Source organism: Lampetra planeri, chromosome 45 (genome assembly GCF_965212315.1).
Source record: "Lampetra planeri chromosome 45, kcLamPlan1.2.h2, whole genome shotgun sequence".
Lineage (NCBI taxonomy): Eukaryota > Metazoa > Chordata > Hyperoartia > Petromyzontiformes > Petromyzontidae > Lampetra > Lampetra planeri.
Window position 1 is genome coordinate 7896315 of NC_136151.1, and position 24798 is coordinate 7921112.

At 48.7% G+C, this 24798-nt stretch overlaps 1 protein-coding gene across 1 annotated transcript in view; it reads left to right on the forward strand.

The window, feature by feature from the left end:
- The first annotated feature begins 1727 nt into the window (after positions 1-1727).
- Positions 1728-24798, forward strand: part of LOC144733210 (zinc-binding protein A33-like) — a 29028-nt gene continuing 5957 nt past the window's right edge. Inside the window, exons 1-5 of the mRNA XM_078615004.1 lie at positions 1728-2361; positions 2646-2741; positions 16393-16626; positions 17543-17565; positions 19024-19124. Coding sequence (XP_078471130.1) covers positions 1804-2361; positions 2646-2741; positions 16393-16626; positions 17543-17565; positions 19024-19124 — 1012 coding nt within the window. The 5' untranslated portion in view covers positions 1728-1803. The remainder of the gene's footprint in view (positions 2362-2645; positions 2742-16392; positions 16627-17542; positions 17566-19023; positions 19125-24798) is intronic.

The following is a 24798-nucleotide window of genomic DNA, read 5'->3' on the forward strand; positions in this document are numbered from 1 at the left end:
GCCTCAGCCAAGCGGATGTAACCAGTCTATAGGACAAACCATCACCGTTTTCATGGTTACCGTGGGGTTTTTGTAAAAATATATCAATTGCGACTCTTTAACCTTGACACTGTGTGTGAATGTGACGCCACGTCTACACAGGTGAGTTCGGGCTGCCGCGTGCAACATTCCAGGGCGCGTCTCGTGGTGTTTATAATTTAGCTGCAGGTGAAGTCAGCTCGTTTCCTTGTTCGTTGTCGCTGCTCTGATTTTTTTTTACATCTCGCCGCGGTGGCTATGAGATGTTAACTACCTCGCCTGGTATACAGGAGGTCGTCGGTTCGATCCCGGCCCTGACGCCTGTACGTGTACTTGGAGTTTGCTTGTCTCTCTCACCGTAGTCGTGTGGATTTGTCTCAGGGTTCTCCAATTTTTCCCTCCACACTTAGAAACATGCACTTAGAGTGTTTGGCTGCTAGAAATGTCCACGTAATAAGCCACGTCTGTGAGCTATCATTTGTGGCCAGATCGCTTCTGAAAAGAGCTATATACCTCAGTGGGCCTTACCTGGTAAATTTTAATTAAATAAAAAAAATTTTATATATAAAATCGTCCAAACTCAACGAGTCCAGGATGTAAAATATTCACATTAACAATAGGTGATTAATAAATATTTTTTTAGGTTTCTAAGATTATAATCCTAATTTTTTTTACGCATAATAGGAAAATGGACGGTGAAAGTCATATGAGCTTAAATGAACCATGATGTTTGTTTAGCCAGAGGCTGTTCGCTGTGGTAATGCGTGAGGCCACCCACCCAGGTACCCAATCACTGCTGCACGCCCTCCCAGCCACCCACTCACCCTCCCTCCCTACCTCACCTCCTACTCGCCCACCCTTCACGCCATCCTCCTGCTCATCTGTCTCCCATCTCACCAAATAACCCCTCCACTCACTCAACCACCACCACCCACTCACTCGCCTCTCTGATTAGCACGAGTGGCTATGTACGCTGCGACATAAGTTCAACATACATACCCACTCACCCAACCACTCACCCACACACGAAACCAATCACCCACCTCCACACTCACCCACACACCTTCGATTAGCACGGTTAACTACGTACGGTGAAAAAGAAGTTCAACATACACCATTCACCCAGAATAAAACGGTGTCGTGGGAATAAAAAAACTAAAAAATGATTGACAGATGAACAGAGGATGCATGAAGCCAGTAGTTAAAATATTAGTTGATAAAGGTGGAAGACGATTACAGACTGCGAACTTTAAAAAAGCCTTGCAAGAAAAAAATGGATAAAGACACAGATGGAAAAAAACAAGTTCACCTTTACATCAGAATGTTTGTACAAGGTGCGGTTCCATTGTGCAATACACACAGCCTGACCCTTGCCCGTCAATCAGCCTGTGGGACAAACCATTATTGCTGTGTCCCGGGTTGCTGCTGCTGGGTTTTGTTTGTACAAATAGTATATCACTTGAGACCGATCAAAGCTATGTATGTTTAACTTCTTCCACACTGCACGTAACCAACAGTGCTAATTCGAAGTGCAGGGGAAGGACAACAAACTAAACACGAAAATAAGTTTTAGCTATTACACTGCGTGACTGTAACGCCACGTCTACACAGGTGAGCCCAGCCGCCGTGTGGAACATTCCAGGGCGTGTCTCGAGGTATTTATAACTTAACTGCAGGTGAAGTCAGTTCATTTCCTTGTTCGTCTCCGCTGTGTGAGCTGCTGCTTCTGCGATCTCTCCTCTGTGAGCCGCGGCGAGCGACTGAGTCCGAGTGAAGCCATGGGCCATGGCGAGCGCGTCTCCCAGTGATTGTGTCGACAGTGAGCTGAGCTGCCCCATCTGCCTGGGCACGTTTGACTGCCCCTCCACACTGAGCTGCGGCCACTCATTCTGCCTCCGGTGTCTGGACGGTGCCTGGGAGAGAGCGAGCAGCTTCAGCTGCCCGCAGTGCCGAGCGGCCTTCCCTGAGCGACCCCAGCTGAAGAGGAACGTGGCGCTTGCCAACCTGGTGGAGCAGCTCAGAGTTGGAGAGAGGATGGCCGGAGTTGTCTTCTGTGACACCTGTGATGACAGGAAGACTCGTGCAGTAAAGACCTGCGTCAGGTGTGAGATGTCCCTGTGTGAGTCTCACCTGAAGCCTCACCTGAAAAACCCAAGATTGATGGAGCACACCCTGGTGGCTCCCACTATCAACCTGGAGGAGCAAAGATGCAAGAAACATAAACAGGAGCTAATATTCTACTGTAAGCAGGACGGGGGCCTAATCTGCACGGTATGCTCCATCACTTGTGCACACAAACGACATGATGTCATCGCACTGGAAGATGAGCACAAGACACGGAAGGTGAGGTCCTTTATAGGTGCATGGAAGCCACTCAAACGATACCACAACAAGTTTATAAAAGCTGTCACTGGGCAAACAACATCTGATGGTAATCATCACCATGGGTTTATTTCCTCTCCACTGTTTCTTGCTTTTCCGACTGTTCAGTCAGTAGAGGGTGAGTTGCTAGCCCATTTTCTAATGGGCATTTCAGGGCCATCACTGTGGAGGGCTCAGTGTGGCGTGGGGCTGAGAGGCAGCCGCTCAGGGATTGGAGTATCCTCTGGTGACTTCGTCTCTTACAGAGTGGAGTCGGAGCAGAGACGCGGGCGGTGGAGGAGAAAAGAAAGAAGGCGGAGGCGTCCGTGGGACAGATGAAGGCCGCTCGCAAGGCCATGCAGGTACCACGTGTGGGTTCTGTGACCCCGTGACCTCCACCCTGCGTGGAGTCTGTGAGACTAACTCCGTGGATTCAAGTGAACTTTGTTAGTCTTGAGTCAATGTGTAATAGCTGTGTAGGCTATTGTATTATGGCTATGGGTGCTTTAAATATATATTTAAACATATGCAACGTTTATATAAAAATTTCACTTCTCGTGTGACTGCAAATCACGTCGCAGGATAACTCTAATGACTTGCAATGAGTGAGATAAACTAAAAACTAAATTACGATTATTTGACCAGGTAATGCCACTGAGCTATTCGCGCGTTTTCAGAAGCGACCTGGCCACAAATGTAAATTTTAAAAAGCGGCTTATCATCCATCATATGGAAATTTTTAGCAGCCAACTACTCTAAACGCGTGATGTTGATTCTAAATGTGGAGGACCTGGAGAAAAATGCATGCGACTACGGAAAAATGGAGAGACATGCAAACTCCAGGGATACAGGCATCAGGGGTGGGATCGAACCCAGCGACCTCCTGTGCACCAGGCGAGATAGTTAACATATCCGAGTCACCGCGGCGAGATATACAAAAATCACGGAGCAGCCACGACGAACAAGGAAACAAACGGACCTCACCTGCAGTTAAATTATAAATACCACAAGACGTACCCTAGAATGTTCCACGCGGCAGCCCGTGCTCACCTGTGTAGACATGGCATTACATTCACACGCAGTGTGAGGGTTTAAGAGTCGCAATTTATATTTATACAAAACCCCACGGTAACCAAGGAAATTGTGATGGTTTGTCCCACAGACTGGTTTGGGTGCCGTGGTGGTGAGATGTTAACTCCCTCGCCTGGTATGCAGGATTTCGTGGGTTAAATCCTGACACTGCTGCCTCTATTAAGAGTTTACATGTTCTTCCCGAGATAATTCCTCATATTATGATATGCAAAATCAAAAGGTGAAAAATTATATAACGAATCAAAGTTAAACCATTATCGCTCCAACACCATGGTCATTAAACTTATTTTACGTCTCTTTCGTCCCTGGTCTCCCCGACCAAGCCCTGTACTTTGTAACATCTGATGGGGAGACCATGCAAACTCCAAATATACAGACGTCAGGGTCGGGATCGAACCCATGCCTATCCTGTATAACAGTTACCAGCTTGCCACCGTGGCGCCCTAAAAATAAAACTTTGTGGAGCAACGATTGTATGGAATTAAAGACCAGCAATTAATAAAAACAATTTAAATAAAAATATGACCGAAAATCAGTGTTTACATTTCCAAACACGAGATGCGACCTGAAGAGATATGACAAATGTTATAAAAATGGAGTGGATATTGGAATGTGGGTTTGTTTGTACAACTTGTGGGTCGGGGCAGAGCGATCTGCCATGCACTGCAATGCTTCGTAGGTTTCAGAGAGTTGTATGACCCGACCCTCAACAACTACCCAGCAGGTTGTTGTAATCAAATAGCGTGCTACACGCAAAAACATCACCGAGGTCACAACAACTCTCCTCGCTCAGCAGAGACAACACTGCACACAGGTTAATCTGCTCTGAGAGCACGTGTTCATGTACAGTACACCATCATAGAGTTGTGCACTACTACAGTGTGTAGTTAGATAGTTTTCTTTAATAATAGTGAATAGGAGATTTGGGTTGGTGTACTTCAACTTTTTTATTTCGTTGTCACCGATCGTATACCACAGCAATACTTGTTCAAACCAACCCTGTTCCCTCGTTTCACAATCCCTTTAAAGCCTCCTCTCTACCCTTCTCCACCAATCACCCTTATCCAATTTCCAGCTCTTCTACGATCCGTTTCTCCACACCAATCCGATCAGTGTCATCCACTCACCATCGGATTGCGTGTCGTACACGTCAGTGCTCACACCCCCAATCTCTTTTCCTTGCCTGGCCATGCTGTGTGTGCGTGCCATCAGTGACCACTGACCTCCGACTCTTCCTTGGTGGATTCCCCGTGTGCGTGATTGATGTGTACGGCGTGTGTGATGTTGAGTGCGGAAGGTATACATGTTCTTTGTGTGGTGCAAGTGTGTGAGGATGGATGAGACATCCTCGATGTCACCCCTTACCCCCCACTCCCCACCTCCCTCTGTTGAGATGGAGCCATCACCAGGCCCGAGTAACTCTGCTCCCCAGCCAAAGAAAGCACAACACGGCCAGGACCCCCATGCACGTGTAATAAACGACTGGACCACGATGTCTGGCTCAGTGTCCTTTATTCGGTTCGTGCTGTACACCCACACGGCTGTCTTTACTCTGTAGCTTCTCCACGGTGCTGACTCCAATGTCGGCCCGATCCACAACAGCAGCTCTGCTGCTGTTTCTCTCACACAGCCCCCCTTGGCTGTACTCGCTGCAACTCCTCTCCCTCCGCAGCTCTGACAGCCTCTTGCTGTCTTTCTCTCTCTCCGCAGCTCCTCCTGGCAGCCACACCGCTGCCTCTAACATGCAGCCCTCTCTCTCTCTCTCTCCGCAGCTCCTCCTGGCAGCCACACCGCTGCCTCTAACACGCAGCCCTTCTGGCTGTCTCCTCTGCAGCTGCACACCACTCCGCAGCTTCCTCTTATCTTCGGGGTTGGCTCCCGATGGCCGTCGGCGCCCCCCCCTCTCCACACTCGCCCGCGTGGCCTCACTCTTTTCCGCTCACACCCCGACTGACCTCCCCTTCCGGTTTACCCGCTTAAGGACCCGAACCTTCCCCCCACGTCACATGACTCCACCCCCCGTGACGTCACATCCGGAAGGTCGCTTACGCCCGCATTACACCACCCTCCCCCGTAGAAAAATCCCAGCCGACCTCGGCTGACCAATAGCAAATCGTAATGCGGCGAACCGAGCTTCCCCCCCCTAAAGGACACTAAGCATACAATGTAACAGCAAGAACAACAACAACAACGCAATTAACATCAACGAACGTACAAAAAGCATGCAATAAATACAACTGTAAGAAAAAAATAACAAGACAGCAACAATCAACGAAACGTAAGCGATTTGGAACGTGTGCGGGTCGCCGGCCCGTCCCGGACGGTCGGCGGCCCACTCGCAGAACGGGAACGCGATGAAAGTCGAGGAATGACAGGGGGTAATCCCCCTGTCGCAGCTGGAAGTCCACCGCCGTCCCGTGTCTCTAAAGAGTTAGTCTTGGGCTTGTCCTGTGACCGTGCCCGCAGCTGGGTCGGAAGGGCTGCAGGGCTCGAAGGTCCCGCAGACCTGGCAGGCGTCCTCCGAGCAGGGCCCCTCGTCCCCCGCAATGTCACGGCCGGCCTGTCTGGAACAGGTACGACAGGCGCTCTAGCAAGATCAATGGACGCAGGCAGGGGAGAGTCAGCAGCAACAGACCCCGGCAAGGCAACATTGGGGGATGACGCATCATGTAAGGGAGCAACATATGGTTTCAAGCGCGACGTATGCACAACCCAGCGACGAGACCCAATCTGGACGCGTGCTGACTGTGGGTTGGGAACCGCAATGAGGCGTACGGGACCATGCCAGGGTTTGTGCAATTTCGGCGAGGTCCCCGGACGTACCTGTGGACAATGAAGCCAGGCTAGGTCCCCAACCTTCCAAGGGCACTCCCCCTCAGACCGTCGCGCATATCGCTCGTTCCGGGCCTGGGCTTTGGCCGTAGCCACGCGGGCATTCTCCCGCGCCTCCGTGACTCGGCGAACCGTGTCCTGAATGTATTCAGGAAGTGGTTTACGAGGTCCCTTCACCCCAGTTCCCAATTGCACATCCACCGGCGGCACGTTTTCCCGACCATACATAAGGTAAAACGGCGAATATCCTGTAGCCGCATGAGGCGTCATCCTGTACGCCGAAAGCACCCCGGGAATGTGCAGATCCCAATCTGATTGTTGTTCACTCACGGTATGGCAAAGCATGGCAGACAATGTCCTGTTCAGCCGTTCAACCATACCATCCATCTGCGGATGGTATGGGGATGTCCGTACTTTCTTAGTCCCAAGGCCCGCGCACACTTCCGCCAATAATTTAGAAGAGAAATTCCTGCCCTGGTCCGTGAGGAGTCTCTCAGGCGCCCCCTTATCCATAATATACCCAAACAAAAAGGCGTCGGTAATGGCCGCGGCCGACTGATCGGGCAACGGCCAGGCCATCGGCCAACGGGAGAGGTACTCAACCCCTACCAGCAAATATTTATTACCCCTCGCCGATGGTGGAAAAGGTCCCAATATGTCCAGTGCCACCAATTCATTGACTCGAGACACCTGAATCGACTGGAGAGGCGGCACGTAAGGATGTTTCGGCGGCTTACGTCGTGCACACGCAGGGCACGCGCGCACGTGCCCTACGACATCTGTCGCCATGCCGTGCCAAAAATAATCCGTCCGTATCAAGAATGAATGGGTGATCGAAATCGGGATAATCCAATGTTGGGGCCGTGGCCAATAGATCACGCAGACTCCGAAAGGCCGCCTCCTCCGGCTGTCCCCAAACAAACTTCCGTCCTTTACCCGTAAGGAGATGCAAGGGCCTCGCAATCGTCGCAAAACCCGGCACAAATCTTCGGTAATACGAGGCAAATCCCAAAAACCGCCGAACATCCCCCACGGTGGCCGGAGTCGGCCAATCCCGGACGCACGCCGTCTTTTCCGGATCCGTGGACACTCCCTCAGCACTCACAATGTGCCCCAAATAGTGGACGGACCGTTGCAGTAGGTGACATTTCTTTGGTTTGAATTTCAATTTGGCAGAACGCATCCTCGTGAACACTGTCTCCAGCCGCGTCAAATGTTCATCAAATGTGCGGCTGAAGACAATGATATCGTCCAAATATATAAGACATGTCTCCCACTGCAACCCCGTCAAAACGAGCTCCATCAATCTTTGAAATGTAGCAGGGGCCGCATTCAATCCCATCGGGAGACAGTTGAATTGAAATAACCCCTGCGGCGTACGGAATGCGGTTTTCTCCCGTGAAGACTCGTCAAGGGGAAGCTGCCAAAATCCCGAAGAGAGGTCCAGTGTGGAAAAGAACTTAGCCCCCGACAATGCGTCGAGAAAGTCATCCATACGCGGCAGGGGGTACGCATCTGCCACCGATATCTTATTCAATTTGCGGAAATCAACACAAAATCGCAATTTGCCATCCTTCTTCTTAACCAAGACGACTGGAGCGCCCCATGGGCTGTTAGATGGCGATATAATGTCCGCAGCCAACATGTCTTCCACTGCCCCCCGTACGTGTTCTCGCTCCGCAGGACTCATCCGATGCGAATTTAATCGAATAGGGGCAGCATCGCCCGTCTCAATGTGATGGTAAAGCAACGAAGTGCGGCCCAAATCCAAATCATCGGAGCTGAACACATCGGAATATGTCAACAACAATTTACGCAGCGCACCACGTTGCTCCATGGACAGGGAAGAATTTTCGTCACATAAATGAGCAACCCAACGATCATCCGAACTCCTTGGCTCGGAAACCCCAGCAACAACTCCCCGGCTATGTGGACAATCATGGGTCGCAAACGCCGTAGTGGCATGTGCCACAACCGTACCGGCCGGGACACGGACGTTTTCTCCCCCCGCATTAAGCACCTGTAAAAACGGTAATTGATCCGGCCGGACGATGGTCTGTGCCCCCACTAACGCCAACCCGGTTGTTATCGCGGCGGACGGTGACAACAAGACCCCTACTGCTCCTAGCCGATCAGGCAGGGGCTTCCGATACCGCAAGGGTATAAGCATCTGTGTACCAGGTGGGATGTCCACAGATGCGACGGACAGCGCCTGCACTTGTACGGCCGAAGCAGGTCGCCCCCAGGGCGACGGCAGAAACGAGATTTGACGGCCCCCCGGCAGTTCAATACAATTCTCATTGATTTTGATCAAAATGGGCATCTTAGCCAAAAAATCGGTGCCTAACAAACAAGGAACCGCCAAAGATCTCGATATCAACACAACACCCGAGGCCGACACATCCCCAATAGATATCTTAGCATCCACCTGACCCACGATACCCATGCTACCCCCGTTGGCAGCGACGCACGACCCATAAACCGGACGCACAGCCCCCGGCGGGATGCCCAACAGATGAAAAATGACATCCGAAATAATAGTCGCAGACGCGCCGGAGTCGACCAAAATGCGTACGTCCACCCCTTGTATAGACCCCGGTACAGTGGACGAGCCCGTAGCGGCCGCGACGACTCTCCGTGCCAACTTGCGCCATTGCGTGACCGAGCGACAAGGCCCCGTCGAAGGGCATGCTTTAACCACAACGTTAGGATGGCGCAACGACGGTGATGGGTGAGGTGTAAAGCCTTGCCGAGTGTCTGGTGCGTGCCGACATGCCTGTTTCGGAGGATCTTTAGCCGACTTGACCGGTGCCGAGGCCTCCTGCTGCGGCGGAGCCGGGAAGCGGGCCCAGCAGTCTCTGGCGTAGTGGCCCCTACGCCCGCAGCGGAAACATTCGGCCTCGTTGCGCCGAAGCGCAGGCCTCGCCTCCTGACGGCCCCGTTCTGGTAGCGCCGCGCGCGGTCTCGGCCCGCCGCGTCCCGTCCATGGAGCGGAGGCGGCCGTCAGTTGTTGAGGGCCCCGGTCATCCGGAACATAGACAGCCTGCGCAGGGTTCCACCCCAGCGCATCCCCTTCTTTGACGGGCCCCCCCGTCCACGCCGTCACTTGTTTCCAGCGACGGAGGTTGAATTGCGCATCGAGACACTTAGCAGCCGTCCGGGAAGTTAGCTTCTCATGCCCACACACAGGCATGGGGATCCCTAGATCCCGAGACAGCTCCAACATTTTCCCTAATATGAGAGGCTCGAGCAGGTCCTGTGGCGTCTCAGGATAAGCTGCCATGGCCAGCTCCAGCACCGCACCCCTGAACGCCACGGGCGACTCCTCTGGTGCTCGTTGTCGTTGAGCGAATCGCCGATGCGCATCATCTGGTGGCTCATAAGCATCGGCCATTTCTTGAAAAACACCACATAAAGTTGCCTTCTTATCGGTCGTTATGGAACGGAAGAATCGGACAGATTCGTCGTCCAGGAGAGTCGGCAACACCTCCAAAGCCTCCGCATCGGTCCATCTTGCTGTGCGTACCGCCGCCAAGAAGCGGCAGGCGAACGCGCTCCAGTCCCCACCGACGGAAAATTCTTTAACCGTTGTAAGGTGGCGACTCCGACTCCTCTTCCCGCCGTCTTCCAATGGTGGTGGTTGTGATGGCAAATTCAAAATGGCGTCGGCCCGCGGCGTGGCCAAGATGGCGGTTTGGCGCCACGGAGCGCGCAAAATGGCGGCCTCTTGCCGCGTGGGCAATGGCGGCGGCAGGACAGGCAACGTGGCGGCCCGCGGAGCACCACTTGCATCATCCATCGTCCCTGGCGCGACGAGATGGCATAGATGCGCCAGGACGTCCTTAAGTGCCTCCAGTTGTACCGCCATCGCTTGCCATCGTTGATCCGCGTCTGATGATGTCGACGGACCCGCCACCGCGCCAACATCCTCCACTCCCGTTCCCGTGGTCGCCTCAGCCGGGCTCTCCTCCACCACCCCAACAGGATCCGTGGTTGGAGGGAGTTCGTCGTCGTCGGACGAAGAAGCCGATGCAGGCGCCGGATTAACTTTCTTCCTCACTTGTTTCGACATGCCGTTGCACTTCCGACACCAGTGTAATAAACGACTGGACCACGATGTCTGGCTCAGTGTCCTTTATTCGGTTCGTGCTGTACACCCACACGGCTGTCTTTACTCTGTAGCTTCTCCACGGTGCTGACTCCAATGTCGGCCCGATCCACAACAGCAGCTCCGCTGCTGTTTCTCTCACACAGCCCCCCTTGGCTGTACTCGCTGCAACTCCTCTCCCTCCGCAGCTCTGACAGCCTCTTGCTGTCTTTCTCTCTCTCCGCAGCTCCTCCTGGCAGCCACACCGCTGCCTCTAACATGCAGCCCTCTCTCTCTCTCTCTCCGCAGCTCCTCCTGGCAGCCACACCGCTGCCTCTAACACGCAGCCCTTCTGGCTGTCTCCTCTGCAGCTGCACACCACTCCGCAGCTTCCTCTTATCTTCGGGGTTGGCTCCCGATGGCCGTCGGCGCCCCCCCCTCTCCACACTCGCCCGCGTGGCCTCACTCTTTTCCGCTCACACCCCGACTCCCTTCCCCTTCCGGTTTACCCGCTTAAGGACCCGAACCTTCCCCCCACGTCACATGACTCCACCCCCCGTGACGTCACATCCGGAAGGTCGCTTACGCTCGCATTACACACGCATAATGACAACACATCTGAAGAAATCAAGCCCGAAAAAATCAAGCACGATAAGCATAACAAAAAAAACAGAATAAATTAATGTAAACAATGGACAAATGCCCACGAGCATCCGACATACCAGTTGAACCAAGGAGACAGACACAAAAATAAAGAGAGCGCAAGTGAAGAAAAAAAGAGAGAAAAAATACCAATTTCCCCCCCCCCCCAACTAAATGCAGACACACTGGGGTTGAAGTACCAGCGCCACAGTGACCGGGGCTTGCCACGGTTGATGCAGTTTCGCTGAAGTGCGTAGCAGTACCTGTGGACAGTGCAACCAAGCCAGGTCACCCACCACAAAGGGGTCCACGGTCACCGACTTAGCCCGCAAGCGTTCGTTCACTGCCTGCACTCACTCGGACGCCTCAGAAGTTGCGCCGCGAGCCTTCCGTTAATGCTACAGTGAGTGGCGTTCACAAAGTGACACAAGATCTCCAAAATCGTGCACCATACCATCCATTTGAGGATGGTACGGGGAAGTCCGCACCTTTTTGACCCCTAACATGTTGCATACCTCCTGTAAAAGCTCGGAGAAGTTGGGCCTCTGATCTGTCAACAGGCGTTCAGGAGCCCCCTTGTGAGCTACATACACGTTAACAAAGCCATTCGTTATGGATACCGCGGTCTGATTGATCAACGGCCATGTGAAGGCCAACGGGAAAAGTATTTTATACCCACTAACAGGTATCTATAACCCCGAGGAGTGGCTGGAAATGGGCCCATTATATCAAGGGCAATGAGCCCGTTGACCCTAGAGACTTTGATTCGCTTGCATGGGGGTGTGTAGCACGGCAGCCGAAGGCATCCTGCACGCACAGTCCGAGCAGCCCATCACCCAACGATTGACATCAGCGGACATGCCCGGCCAAAAAGAGCAGAGGGGTAGCACTGCCTCTGTCTTATGGCTGCCCAAATGGAGCATATAGCTGACTCCACAGGGAAGAGGGCACCAACAAAACCCTGCAGCCCACAGTCGTGTGCCAGGGTATCAACAGGCCTCTCCACTTGATGGACAACTTCCCTTAAGTGGGAAGCTCGGCAGTGCTCGCCACCTCCACCAGCTGCCAAAGCGGTGCCAAGGCAGCATCCGCCTGCTGGAGGTCCCTCCAGCCATCCAGGATCAGCCCTATGTCGCAGTCAACTAATGCTAATGACCCCACCGAGTCCGAGTCCCGAACGGGAATCGGGGCTTACGGTGTGGGAACCCATCACCACAGGTGCATTTAATGGGAGCTGGTAACTGGGACAACGCATCAGCATTAGTGTGTCTCAACCCTTTCCGGTGCACCACTCGGCATGAATATTTCTGCAATGCCACATTATCCATCCAGACAGTGAACTCGTGGCCGTACAGATAGGTGCAAAACTGTTGAAAAATGTGGACGACAGCGAGAAGATCCTAGCGGGTAATGGAATATAGCTGTTTGGCCTGTGCTAAGACGTGACTTCCATAGGTGATCACGACCTTCCCTAGCCTCATGATTGGAAAATAATAGCCACAATCCACATATCGCTAGTGTCCATATCCAAGACGAAGGGAAGTGAAAATTGGGCTATGCTAGGGGCGGTGCTTCTATCAGACACTGGGGCAGTGTGAAGAATGCATCAGTCTCATCCTGGCCCGAATGGAACGTCTGTCCCTTCGCCATGAGCACATGCAAGGGCTTAGCAATGTGGCAAATTTTTCAACAAAGCAGCAGTAATATGACACAACCCCAAGAATATGCGGACCTCAGTCATGGAAATGGAAGTAGGCAAATCACGTATGCATGCAGTTTTGTCCAGATCCGTTGCGACCCGAGACACATTGATGACATGACCCAAGTACTGAATCAAGGACCAAACCAGATGACATTTAGAGGGTTTCAAATTAAGGTTCCCATGCCAAATTTTCTAAAAGACCTGTTGCAACCGGGCCAAGTGTTCCTCGAACGTACGACCAAAGACAATTACATCATCTAAATAGATGAGGCAGGACTCCCACTGTAACCCTGCAAGTACCAACTCCATCAACCATTGGAACGTGCCAGGAACTGTCTGCAAACTCATTGGCAGAGTTGAATTGAAAAAGAACTTCAGATTATCTGAACGTAGTTTTTGCTCTAGATTCGCCATCCAGTGGTAGCTGGATAAATCCCGCTAAAAGGTATAGCATGGAGAAAAAATTTGCCGCTGCGAGCGCATCCAACAATTTATCAATTTGCGGGAGTGGGTAAGCGCCCGCCAAGGTCACTTTGTTCAGGAGTCTGAGGTCTACACAAAACCGCAGAGTGCCATCCGATTTCTTGACCAGAACAACTGGTACCCCCCACTGAAACGTAGATGGCGATATAATGTCAGCCTTCAACATCTCCTGTACTGATCGATGGATATGCGCCTTCTCCATAGAACTCATTCGATAGGTGTTCTGTCGAATGGGTAGCATGCCATGCGGATCGATGTGGTGCTCCATCAGCGCAGCGTGGCTTACATCATAAGGACTCTTACTGAACACATTGGTGAAGTTATCCAAAAAAGGATCTGAGCTCCCCCCGACTCCTATGACAGATCAGTGTTCTGTACCAGGATGTCTTCTACCCAAGACACATCTTTTGCGCTGACTGACAGGTCCCCAAAGTGCATGGGATCCCAAACCCATAGGACTAACATTTGCAAACAACGTTCCTTCCTGTACCATTGTGGGAGCGTCAGCCATGTTAAGAATTTGTAAAAACAGTGGCTGATTGCTGTGCACAAGCGTGTCAGCTCCTGCCAAACAATGGCGACCAGCCACCAACGGCACTGCGGACACTATGAGCGGCAAATCCGATTGGTAAGTGACAAGCAAAGTCACCAAGACCTCAGCACCCAGCGGGATCGAGACCGTGGTTTGCACAAGCACCTGAACCCGTGGAACTTACTTTCCCTCTTCGTCTAGATGCAAAAAGTACAACCGTCCCCCCGATCAAGATGCGCAGGGGCATGTGACTCAGGAAATCCGTGCCCAGCAAACAGGAAACCATAAGCATGACCAGTATCAGTCCCCATATCTCTAGCTCCCCGATGCAGACTAGCACTACCACTGGACCTATGATCCCAATACTTCCCCCATTTGCGGCTCTGTATCTAGCCTGAACTGGCTCAAGATGACGCTGTATTTCTGGCAACAAGTCAAAGATGCACAGGGATATGATGGTGGCTGACACAACTGTGTCGACCAACACGCGCACTCTAACCCCTGTGAGCGAACCTACCAACACTGATGTCCCGGTCATGGCTGCCACTACCCTTGTAGCAAGCAGATGCCACTTAGTGATCAGCACGAGACTAAAAGAACATCAGAGAAATATAAAATATCCCAGATACAACTGTCAGCAATAGCAGAACACGCGTGCCAACAAGGACACTCAATTGATTTTGATAATGTTGAAGTTTTGTGCAAAACTAGCTACTACTGGCCAAAACTAATTAGAGAATATATCGAAATTTAAAGAAATCAAAATAACTTTAACCGTTCGGATAGCTCCTATCTTAGTGCTGCGTGAAAGCGAATAATCAAATAATACATTATTTAAATGAATGTCTACAAAGGCAGCGTACTCCAATAGGGAGTACCATTGGTAGGGCTATTTTAATACAAAATAGACAGAAAGGACAAGTTCAAACGGCTCGCATAATGCACATGCATATTGTAGGTTGCCTCAGTAATCCCCCCCCCCCCCCCCACATTGTGCAAGAGTGCAGAAGCGTGGTCACCACATCTACGCCTCTATATAAGGAATGTAACAGTAAGACTTATCCGCAAATCTGGCTGTCGCCTGATGAAGCCAGTTGTAATTACTCACGAAACGTCGGACTCAGATTGTAAATGTTGTGGCTTGGCTCTCGAACACACCAGTGTGCTGTACTAGTGACTAATTGGCATGTTCTGTTTACGTGACAACAGTTACTAGTTGGCTGTGTCGGGTGGTGGTGGGTTTTAACGACACATATATTTACACGATCTAAACCAAAAACCTCTTATGGATGATATTGGTCACGAAAGCCTACGTATTATCGGTATTTTGATATTTTACACCAAAAAGTGTAAGTTGTATAATCTCCCTCCCCCTCCATAATAACGAAACAAATGATACATGCTCTTTGGTTCTTTCGGTAAAGTCACGTAGGTAGAAAAAATAACAGATCACGACGTTTCGATTGCAACACAAGCAATCGTCATCAGGTGAAAAAATCTATGGCGAGAGAGCAGCTCTCTCGCTATATATATTTTTTACTTCTTTTTTCTACCTACGTGACTTTACCGAAAGAACCAAAGAGTATGGATTCCTGCAGTCACAAAAGCTTCTAATCAAGATTGAAATGAGACGTGAATTTAAAAAGTAGTTCTTTATGACTAACATCAGAATGCATCGTAAATTGAATTGACATATATCAGGGGAACACCTTCGTAAAATTTTGTTCGATAATCCATAGCTCAAACAGAGGTTCCTGACCTACAACTTCTGGCAGTTCACCTGCATTGATTCAAGCGAGCCTGACTGCTGATGAGACACAGTATGTCAAAACTGGCCCAGAGTTTGCTTGTACTGTATAAATGCTGTTTAAATCATACAATTACAAAAGGCCGTGGGTCCAACAGATTGTGTACAACGTTCTTTGTTGTTTATGGGGAGTAACAGCTTAATGAAAAAAACGAATTGCGTGCATATCTATTTTGTTAATAATGTACCGATCATTATCAATACACCTCTGGACGACGGCTTCCCAATATCGTGTTGATTATTGCAGAATTAATATGAACCTATATCATGGGAACTCCTTTGCCAGTACCAAAATATGAGAATAGGTTCTCCCCTTTTTTCTGGCAACAAAACAGGTGTTAAGATGTTAAAATACCAAACTGAAACATTTTGCAAGGAATCATGTCTGCATTAACCACAATACTTGTGGTCAGAATGCAAACAAAAAACATACTCTGATAATATATGTATTGTCTTTGAAACTGATTGGTCCACACCAGAGACAGCTTTCTTTTGAGCCGAGTCTCAAACGGTGTTAGACCAGAGGACGCCAAAAGGCGTACAGCACAAAGACAAGCACTATCAGAGTAATGAGAGTTCGGGTGAGCATACATCATGGGACCTCCTTTGCCAGTACCAAAATATGAGAATAGGTTTCCCCTTTTTTCTTGCAACAAAACAGGTGTTAAGATGTTAAAACGAAAAAATGGGAAAACCTATTCTCATAATATGAACCTAGGCTGACTTAAATGTCTGGGTTTAGTGTTTGGCAAAGGTAGCAAGCCTTTCCCCACTCTCCCACCTAGTGATGTGGCCCTGAATATTAATTACTATTATCCATCACATAACCTTTGCAGGATTCCATGGTCCAGACCAAGGCTCGCATCTCAGGCGAATTCACCCGCATGAGGACGACGCTGGATGAGGACGAGAGGGCAGCTCTGGACCGCGCGGACGTGAAGGCGCGCGAGCTGCTGTCCAAGATCGAGGAGAACATCGATCATTACGAGCGCGAGATCAGCGAGCTCCAGGAAGCAGCCACGCGCCTGCGCGTTCTGCATGAGGAGAGGGACTCGCTCACGTTCCTGCAGGTAGAGTGCTCGCGGAGCCTGGGTGAGTGTCCCAGTTTGACAGAGCCCTCAGCAGTAGAGAGACTCCTGGCACAAGGGTTCACGTATATTAACATATCTATGTGTGTGTGTTCAACCACGGTTTCTGAGCACAGGCCCCAAGGATTGGAGCATAAAGTGACTGGCTACTGACAGCTTCAATAGTACAGCTAATAAAAACGAACACACGGTTATAGGAACCTGGGAATAGAGACCAAGCAAGGAAATTTAATGGACGTTTTGTGTGAGGAAAGGAGAAAGAGAAATGTGTCCTACAATACGGTGGTTAACCATTTCCCATTCTCAGACGTCTGCAAGTTGCAGCGTGACTCCAGTTCACCATTGAATATCGGAACACGCTAGCAGTTAGCGTAAAATTTATTCAGAGAGGCATAGCGCCTTTGTTTTTAAATACATTGTAGTCACTGCAGAGAATGGTAGCGACACGACCGCACTCTGCGATAGTGGGGGCCAAACTGTGCCAAACGCCCTCCTGCATTGAAATTGTGGGAGCCTTGGTGCTGATAAAGTTAAATTATTTTAGTTATGATGACATACACCTACGTACACGTACGTCATCGGAATCGGAAGAAAAACCTGCTATCAATACACTTACAGTATATGTACTGATACCAAAGGAAGTGACTAACCCACAAAGACAGAGTCTGTGTGCACCTTCATCCCATTAACACATTTTGATTTTCATCAAATTGTTTGTTTTCCAAGGTATCTTTCATTTCCCTCGCCATTTCCTTCTTTTGGTCACCCTCCCATGAATGCTCTTGCCCTGGCTCATATTCTCATCGTGTTTTACATAAATACAATAATACACTGTCTATCTATGGTTAAAATTATTATAGATTATTGATCAATCTGTGTCCCTTTTTTTCTTCCACAGGGTCATATGAAGAAGACAGAGAGGTACCTTAGCGCACGAACACAGGCTGAGGCTGGGTTTACTCACTGTGTGAATGCTTCAATAGGAGAGGGTTTTTTGAAAGCGAGGATTTGAAGAAGTCAGTAAAGAATCGGCGAGTGTTGCTGTGTCTATCCCCATGTCTATCTCCCTCTCGTACTAGATCTTTGTGTGTCTCCTGTGTCCATGTCTTTGTCTCTACTTCCATTGGTCTCTACGGCTGTATATCTAAGTTGTACCCTTTGGTAGCACAGTCCATTATATAAGAGTCAAAGGGGGGGTATTATTGCAGTTTAGCAACACTGTGGCTGAGCACAAGTGTTTCCGTGTCTTCTCCCTTTTTCCCCTCGTCTGTGTATAGATTGTATTGTGTGCTTCAAACGCATCCATCTTCCTCTGTACATAGTTGTGCAATATTATTCTTATTCTACATTGGAGAAACGAAACGTCATGTTTATGATCGTGTCCGCGAGCACAAGTCAGATCTGAAACACGGCAGAATTGATTCTTCGGCCGTTGCCGATCATTGCTACAACTCGGTGGGCCCTCATGAAATTGTATTTTCCGAGACCAAGGTTCTCTGCAAACCTCCTGGCTACCATCAAAGGTTTGTACACGAAGCCATACAAATATACAAACACAGACATAATTTCAACCGTGATGACGGTTACAAACTGAGTAATCATTGGAAAGATGTGATTAACCATGCAAAAAAAGATGTAACTACACTTATTTGCCAATCTTATTTGACAGACAACCATTACAGTTTTACCATGTTTAGTGGTGGTCTTAGTGGTGGTCTCCCTGTCACAGGTTGAGTCACAAACCGCACCTCTCCATAACAAAGGCTCAGCCTTTGTTATGCAGTCTTAAGCCTCACCTTACCATATTAATAATAAGTATGCGGCCCTTGCCCCACCACCTTCTCCAACCATTATATAAACGGAGTGGTAGCTCCTGCAATCTCTCATTTACTTGATACAGCTGTCGTGGCTGTGACGGTACCACCTGAAGACGGAAGCTTGTGTTGCCTCCGAAACGTCGTGATTTTTTTATTTTATTTTACTTTTTTTATGTTTTGACCTACGTGACTTTACCGAAAAAAAACCTAAGAATATGAATCATTGCAGTCACGAAAGCTTCAAATCTAGAATTGTGCAATATTCCTTAAGCACCCTGTACTCGTTCCCTGCAACGTTGACGTTTTTGTTTCGTTGTTGCCGTGCTAACGCACCCCGGATCTCCTTTGTAAGATAGCCGGGCAACTGGCTAATCGGGACCAACCGTGTTACAAATAAAAATAAACTTAAACATTACCTGGCCCACCTCCTGCAAGATTCTGCCTAAAGTGGTGTTATTCCACTCATCTACCCTGTGCTGTATAAGTGCTGCTTTACTTGTTTTCTACGTGTTTAGACGCGCACGTGTGAAGTCCTCTCTCACTCTCTCCCCCATGTGTTCAGGACTGAGCGCTCCCCACCACCCACTCTTCCGAGTGACTTGACTGTGGGTGACGTGACCTTGCTGAGTAGAGTCATTGAGAAGCTCAAGCTCTCCACTCTGTGTGAGTTCACATTCACATGGCCAAGACACATATGTACATATGTTGAACTTATTTTCCACTGTACGTAGCCAACCGTGCTAATTAGAAGTCATACACGGACATATGGAAGGAGACAACAACCGCCATTTGCCACAAAGTGGCGGTTACGTCACCACGGCGCTTGTGCCATGCTATGTGCATGTTAAGGCTACATAAAGTGTCGAATGCCCGCTGACAAGTCATGGGCGAGACCCAGGTGCCATGGGTCAACTGACTGAGATCACTGGCCGATGCACTACCTGTGCCCCCTACAGTGACAAGGAGACAGAGCAAAGGATAGACACACATACAAATAAATGCAGGAAGATTTAAAGGACATCATATTTGTTTTTGCTAGTGACAGATGGTATCCTATTCATTGTCATCATTCCCCAATGAGTTCGTCAGACCTATCTCAGTGTAAAGGGGAGGCCTGTGCTGTAGAAACAGCCACGTCCAGATAGCAGGGCCCTGGGTTTAATCCCCTCATTATAACTTCTACCCAGGATAGCCAATGTCCTCAAGTGTGGTGAGTATAGCCTTAGCTTAGTCTCCAATGACTGAACAACACATCCAACCCTCACAACTCATGGCACTCAATTAACTCTCAACCAGGGGTGAGGGCATCGATATCAGTGGTGGAGGTAGAGTGGAGCTCAATAACGTAGACAACTCAGCTTCTGTCGCACGGGAGTAATGACATCATCGAATTGTTCATCATCATTCATGATCTATCCACTGCTGGATGAACGCCTCTACGGGTCGTGATGTAGTTACTCCTTATCTAATTTGATATTTGTAGAGTGCCTTTTAGCTTAATCCGCTCACATCGTCGCTCCATCTCTCGGGCGAGCACTCACCATTTGCTGCCGCTCCATCATTAGTGTCGACCACCAGACTTCGTCCGTTCTGGCGATGTGTCCCGCCTGAGCACTCCTCACCATCATCATCACGATCCATGGGCAGAGAGCCCGTAGTCGGTATCCACTGCAAATTCCATAATTTGTTTCCACTTTCCTCTGTCTTGTGCCAATATTCTCAAGTAGTGCCACATCTTTCTGGCACAAATCTCTTTTCTCATTCTGTGATAGGTCTTCCTCTATGAGTCTCTATGAATCCCTATTGGTCTCTACGAGTCTCAGTTGGTATCTACGAGTCTCAAGGAGTATCTATAGCTCTCCATACATCTCTGGATCTGTGAGTCTCTATGGATCACTGAGTCTCTGAGTCTCTATGAGTCAATCATCATCACGATCCATTGGCAGATAGCCCGAAGTAGGTGTCCACTGCAAATTTCATAATTTTTTCCACTTTCCTCTTGTTATCAGTAGTGCCAATATACTCAAGTAGTGACCACATCTTTTGGGCACTAATCTCCTGTGATGTCGGAATCAAGACATTCTCTAGCGCCCCTACTTTTTTTTTACTTACCAAATGGTTTGGTGATGCTGGTGCTGCGTCAGCATTGGTGCACAATCACAAAACAACTCAACAGATTATTCAGAGCACACGCATATTTATACACGTTCACTACTATATTTTTCCTTTTAAGGTAATCTTATTGATGAATGCAAGTTTTTTTAACGTAGTTTTCTTATTAGCTTATATTATGCAATCTAATTTGCATGTGTTCCCTTCTGCACGGGCTCCCGTTTCTGTCTGTCAGTTATATTACAAGTGTGTACTTCTCTATCCTTATTGGCGCACTTTTCAGCTTTAGTTAAATGTAATTTGTATGTGTTGTGTGATGTATGAAGACTCGTGAGGCAGAATTGCTACTAAGGGCTTACGCCAGTTTATTAACGCAAGGGGTTAACACTACACACCAGAGGTAGGTGTCCCTACACTCGGCCCTTCACGCGGACCTCTGGCTCTATCTGCTGCTAGCCTTGGCTATCTCTTGGCTCTCTCACTCGAGTTGGGACGGGGGCTCAACCAACACTGCCCGACCGAGGAGAGCAGCACTCCACATAAACCTAGCTGGCTCTTGCAGACTTCTCTCAGCCCTACCCCTGGCTATCTCTTCAGACACTCTCCATCCCGGGCTCCAACAATGACCCCGCTTACGTCAACCCGATCCCCCTTAAGTACCCCGAGGTGACATGACATCATCGCGCCTCACCGCGCGCATGACGTCACGTCTCCATACTACTCCTCTACATATGTATGCATGTTGAACTTGTTTTGCACTGTACGTAGCCAACCGTGCTAATCGATGAGTCTCTGCGGGTCTATATGCGGCTGGGTGTCTGTGAGTCACTATGTATGTGTGTATATATGTTGAAATTCTTTTGCAAAATACTGAGCCAACTGTGCTTATCGGAAGATTTGTCAGAATTTGTCAGTGTTTATGTATCTGAACAATGTAACACAATAGGTGCCACTCCACTCATTGAAAACTTTCCCTGATTGGACACACGCTATTCTGCTTTTCATTGTCAAGTTCAGATGTCCAATAGCACTCCCACCTGCTCTCCCCCACACTTGCTCATAGAGGTCAAGTGTGGCTGTTATATGACGTGTTATCACACGAGAAATTGATAAGGGATGAGAGCCTCTCAGTAAAATCGTGAACATTCTGATTCATTTAGAAATGATGAATAAGGAATGGGCGAAGTGTCCATTCCAATGTAACAGATGAGCCCATTCGTAGCTTATCTTGAGGCTGGGAGATCCAGACTCAAGACACCTTAAATAATCTTGGGGTTTATGGTTAATGCCTGAAACTCACACAGAATCAAAGGCACCTTCAGGATTCTGTGTTAATATTCAGATTTTTATCAGAAAGCCAGACCAACGCTTAAGCTTGGTTGGCCATGCAAAGCACTACACAGGCAAAAAGGTAATTACAATAAAACATGTATCAATATACCTATACATTAATATATAGCACACACACAAACACAGATGAGTGTACGTCACTCTTAAATTGCCTCTTAGCACCACACGTGTGCCGTGCCGGATTAAGCTAGTGCGGAGCCTGTAGCATATGTTATAAAGAGTCTCTAAATAAAAAATATACACGTAAAAATTAAAATACATATGTCTAACTTGCATAGTAAAGTAATTTTAATCTTTTCATTTCCTATACAGCCAGATAAAACGACAAATCGCTAACCTTAAACACCCAGTCGTTCATAAAAGTTTAAGGGTAGTAGAGTACTATAGTAATAGAGCAAGTGCAGAATCACTGAAGCGGAATTGACAGCTTGAAAGCATTTAGCGCGAGGCCCTCGAAAGTGCCCGGGCCCGTAGCATTTGTAGCTACTTTTGCTACTAGGATAATCCGGCACTGCATACACACGAGTGTACATCACTCTTACATGGGCTCTAATAACACCACACGTGTGTGTATGATCGAGTCAGGAAGCTGTTGCTATCCTGCGTGTGAGTGTATTTTACACACACGCTATTATGCCGAAGATTCTTAGGATTTCATTATTAGAGTACTGTACTTGAGGCTGAAAGGTCCAGACTCAGATGCCTTGAGGATTCTTAGGGTTCAGTGTTACAGCCTGAAGCTCTTAGAATCAAAGGAAACTTTAGTGTTTATTCGACAGCCAGACCAAGGCATACCCTAAATCACTACACGGGCAACAACAAGTTAATTACAAAAGAATACGTATCAATAAATACCAATAAGTTGATAGACAAAGACCCCTCGTATGGCCTTAACAGACTGTTGGGGCAAGTGCTGTTAGCGAGCTCCTATGAAGGGGTGGGTGGCCAGCACCACGCCCGACCGCCTTTGTCCCCAGTGGCGATGTTTACTACACACCGCAGTCATCACTACACTATCTCACACACACGAGTGTACATCACTACACCATCACACACACACGAGTGTACATCACGACACTAACACACACACGAGTGTACATCACTACACTCTCACACACACACGAGTGTACATCACTACACTATCACACACACACACGAGTGTACATCACTACACGATCACACACACACACACGAGTGTACATCACTACACTCTCACACACACACGAGTGTACATCACTACACCATCACACACACACACGAGTGTACATCACTACACGATCACACACACACACACGAGTGTACATCACTACACTCTCACACACACACGAGTGTACATCACTACACTATCTCACACACAGACACACACGAGTGTACATCACTACACTATCAATCACACACGAGTGTACATCACTACACTATCACACACACACACGAGTGTACATCACTACACTATCACACACACGAGTGTACATCACTACACTCTCACACACACACAGTGTACATACACTATCACACACACACAGTGTACATACACTATCACACACACACACGAGTGTACATCACTACACTATCACACACACACACACGAGTGGACATCACTAAACTATCACACACACAGTGTACATCACTACACTATCACACACACAGACGAGTGGACATCACTACACTATCACACACACGAGTGTACATCACTACACTCTCACACACACGAGTGTACATCACTACACTATCACACACGCACACGAGTGTACATCACTACACTATCACACACACACGAGTGTACATCACTACACTATCACACACACACACGAGTGTACATCGCTACACTATCACACACACACACGAGTGTACGTCACTAAACCATCACACACACACACACACACGAGTGGACATCACTACACTATCACACACACACACACGAGTGTACATCACTACACCACACACACACGAGTGTACATCACTACACTATCACACACACGAGTGTACATCACTACACTATCACACACACAGACGAGTGGACATCACTACACTATCACACACACGAGTGTACATCACTACACTCTCACACACACGAGTGTACATCACTACACTATCACACACGCACACGAGTGTACATCACTACACTATCACACACACACACGAGTGTACATCACTACACTATCACAAACACACGAGTGTACATCACTACACTATCACACACACACGAGTGTACATCACTACACTATCACACACACACACGAGTGTACATCACTACACTATCACACACACACGAGTGTACATCACTACACTATCACACACACACACGAGTGTACATCACTACACTATCACACACACACGAGTGTACATCACTACACTATCACACACACACGAGTGTACATCACTACACTATCACACACACACACAGTGTACATCACTACACTATCACACACACACGAGTGTACATCACTACACTATCACACACACACGAGTGTACATCACTACACTATCACACACACACGAGTGTACATCACTACACTATCACACACACACGAGTGTACATCACTACACTATCACACACACACGAGTGTACATCACTACACTATCACACACACACACGAGTGTACATCACTACACTATCACAAACACACGAGTGTACATCACTACACTATCACACACACACGAGTGTACATCACTACACTATCACACACACGAGTGTACATCACTACACTATCACACACGCACACGAGTGTACATCACTACACTATCACACACACACACGAGTGTACATCACTACACTATCACAAACACACGAGTGTACATCACTACACTATCACACACACACGAGTGTACATCACTACACTATCACACACACACGAGTGTACATCACTACACTATC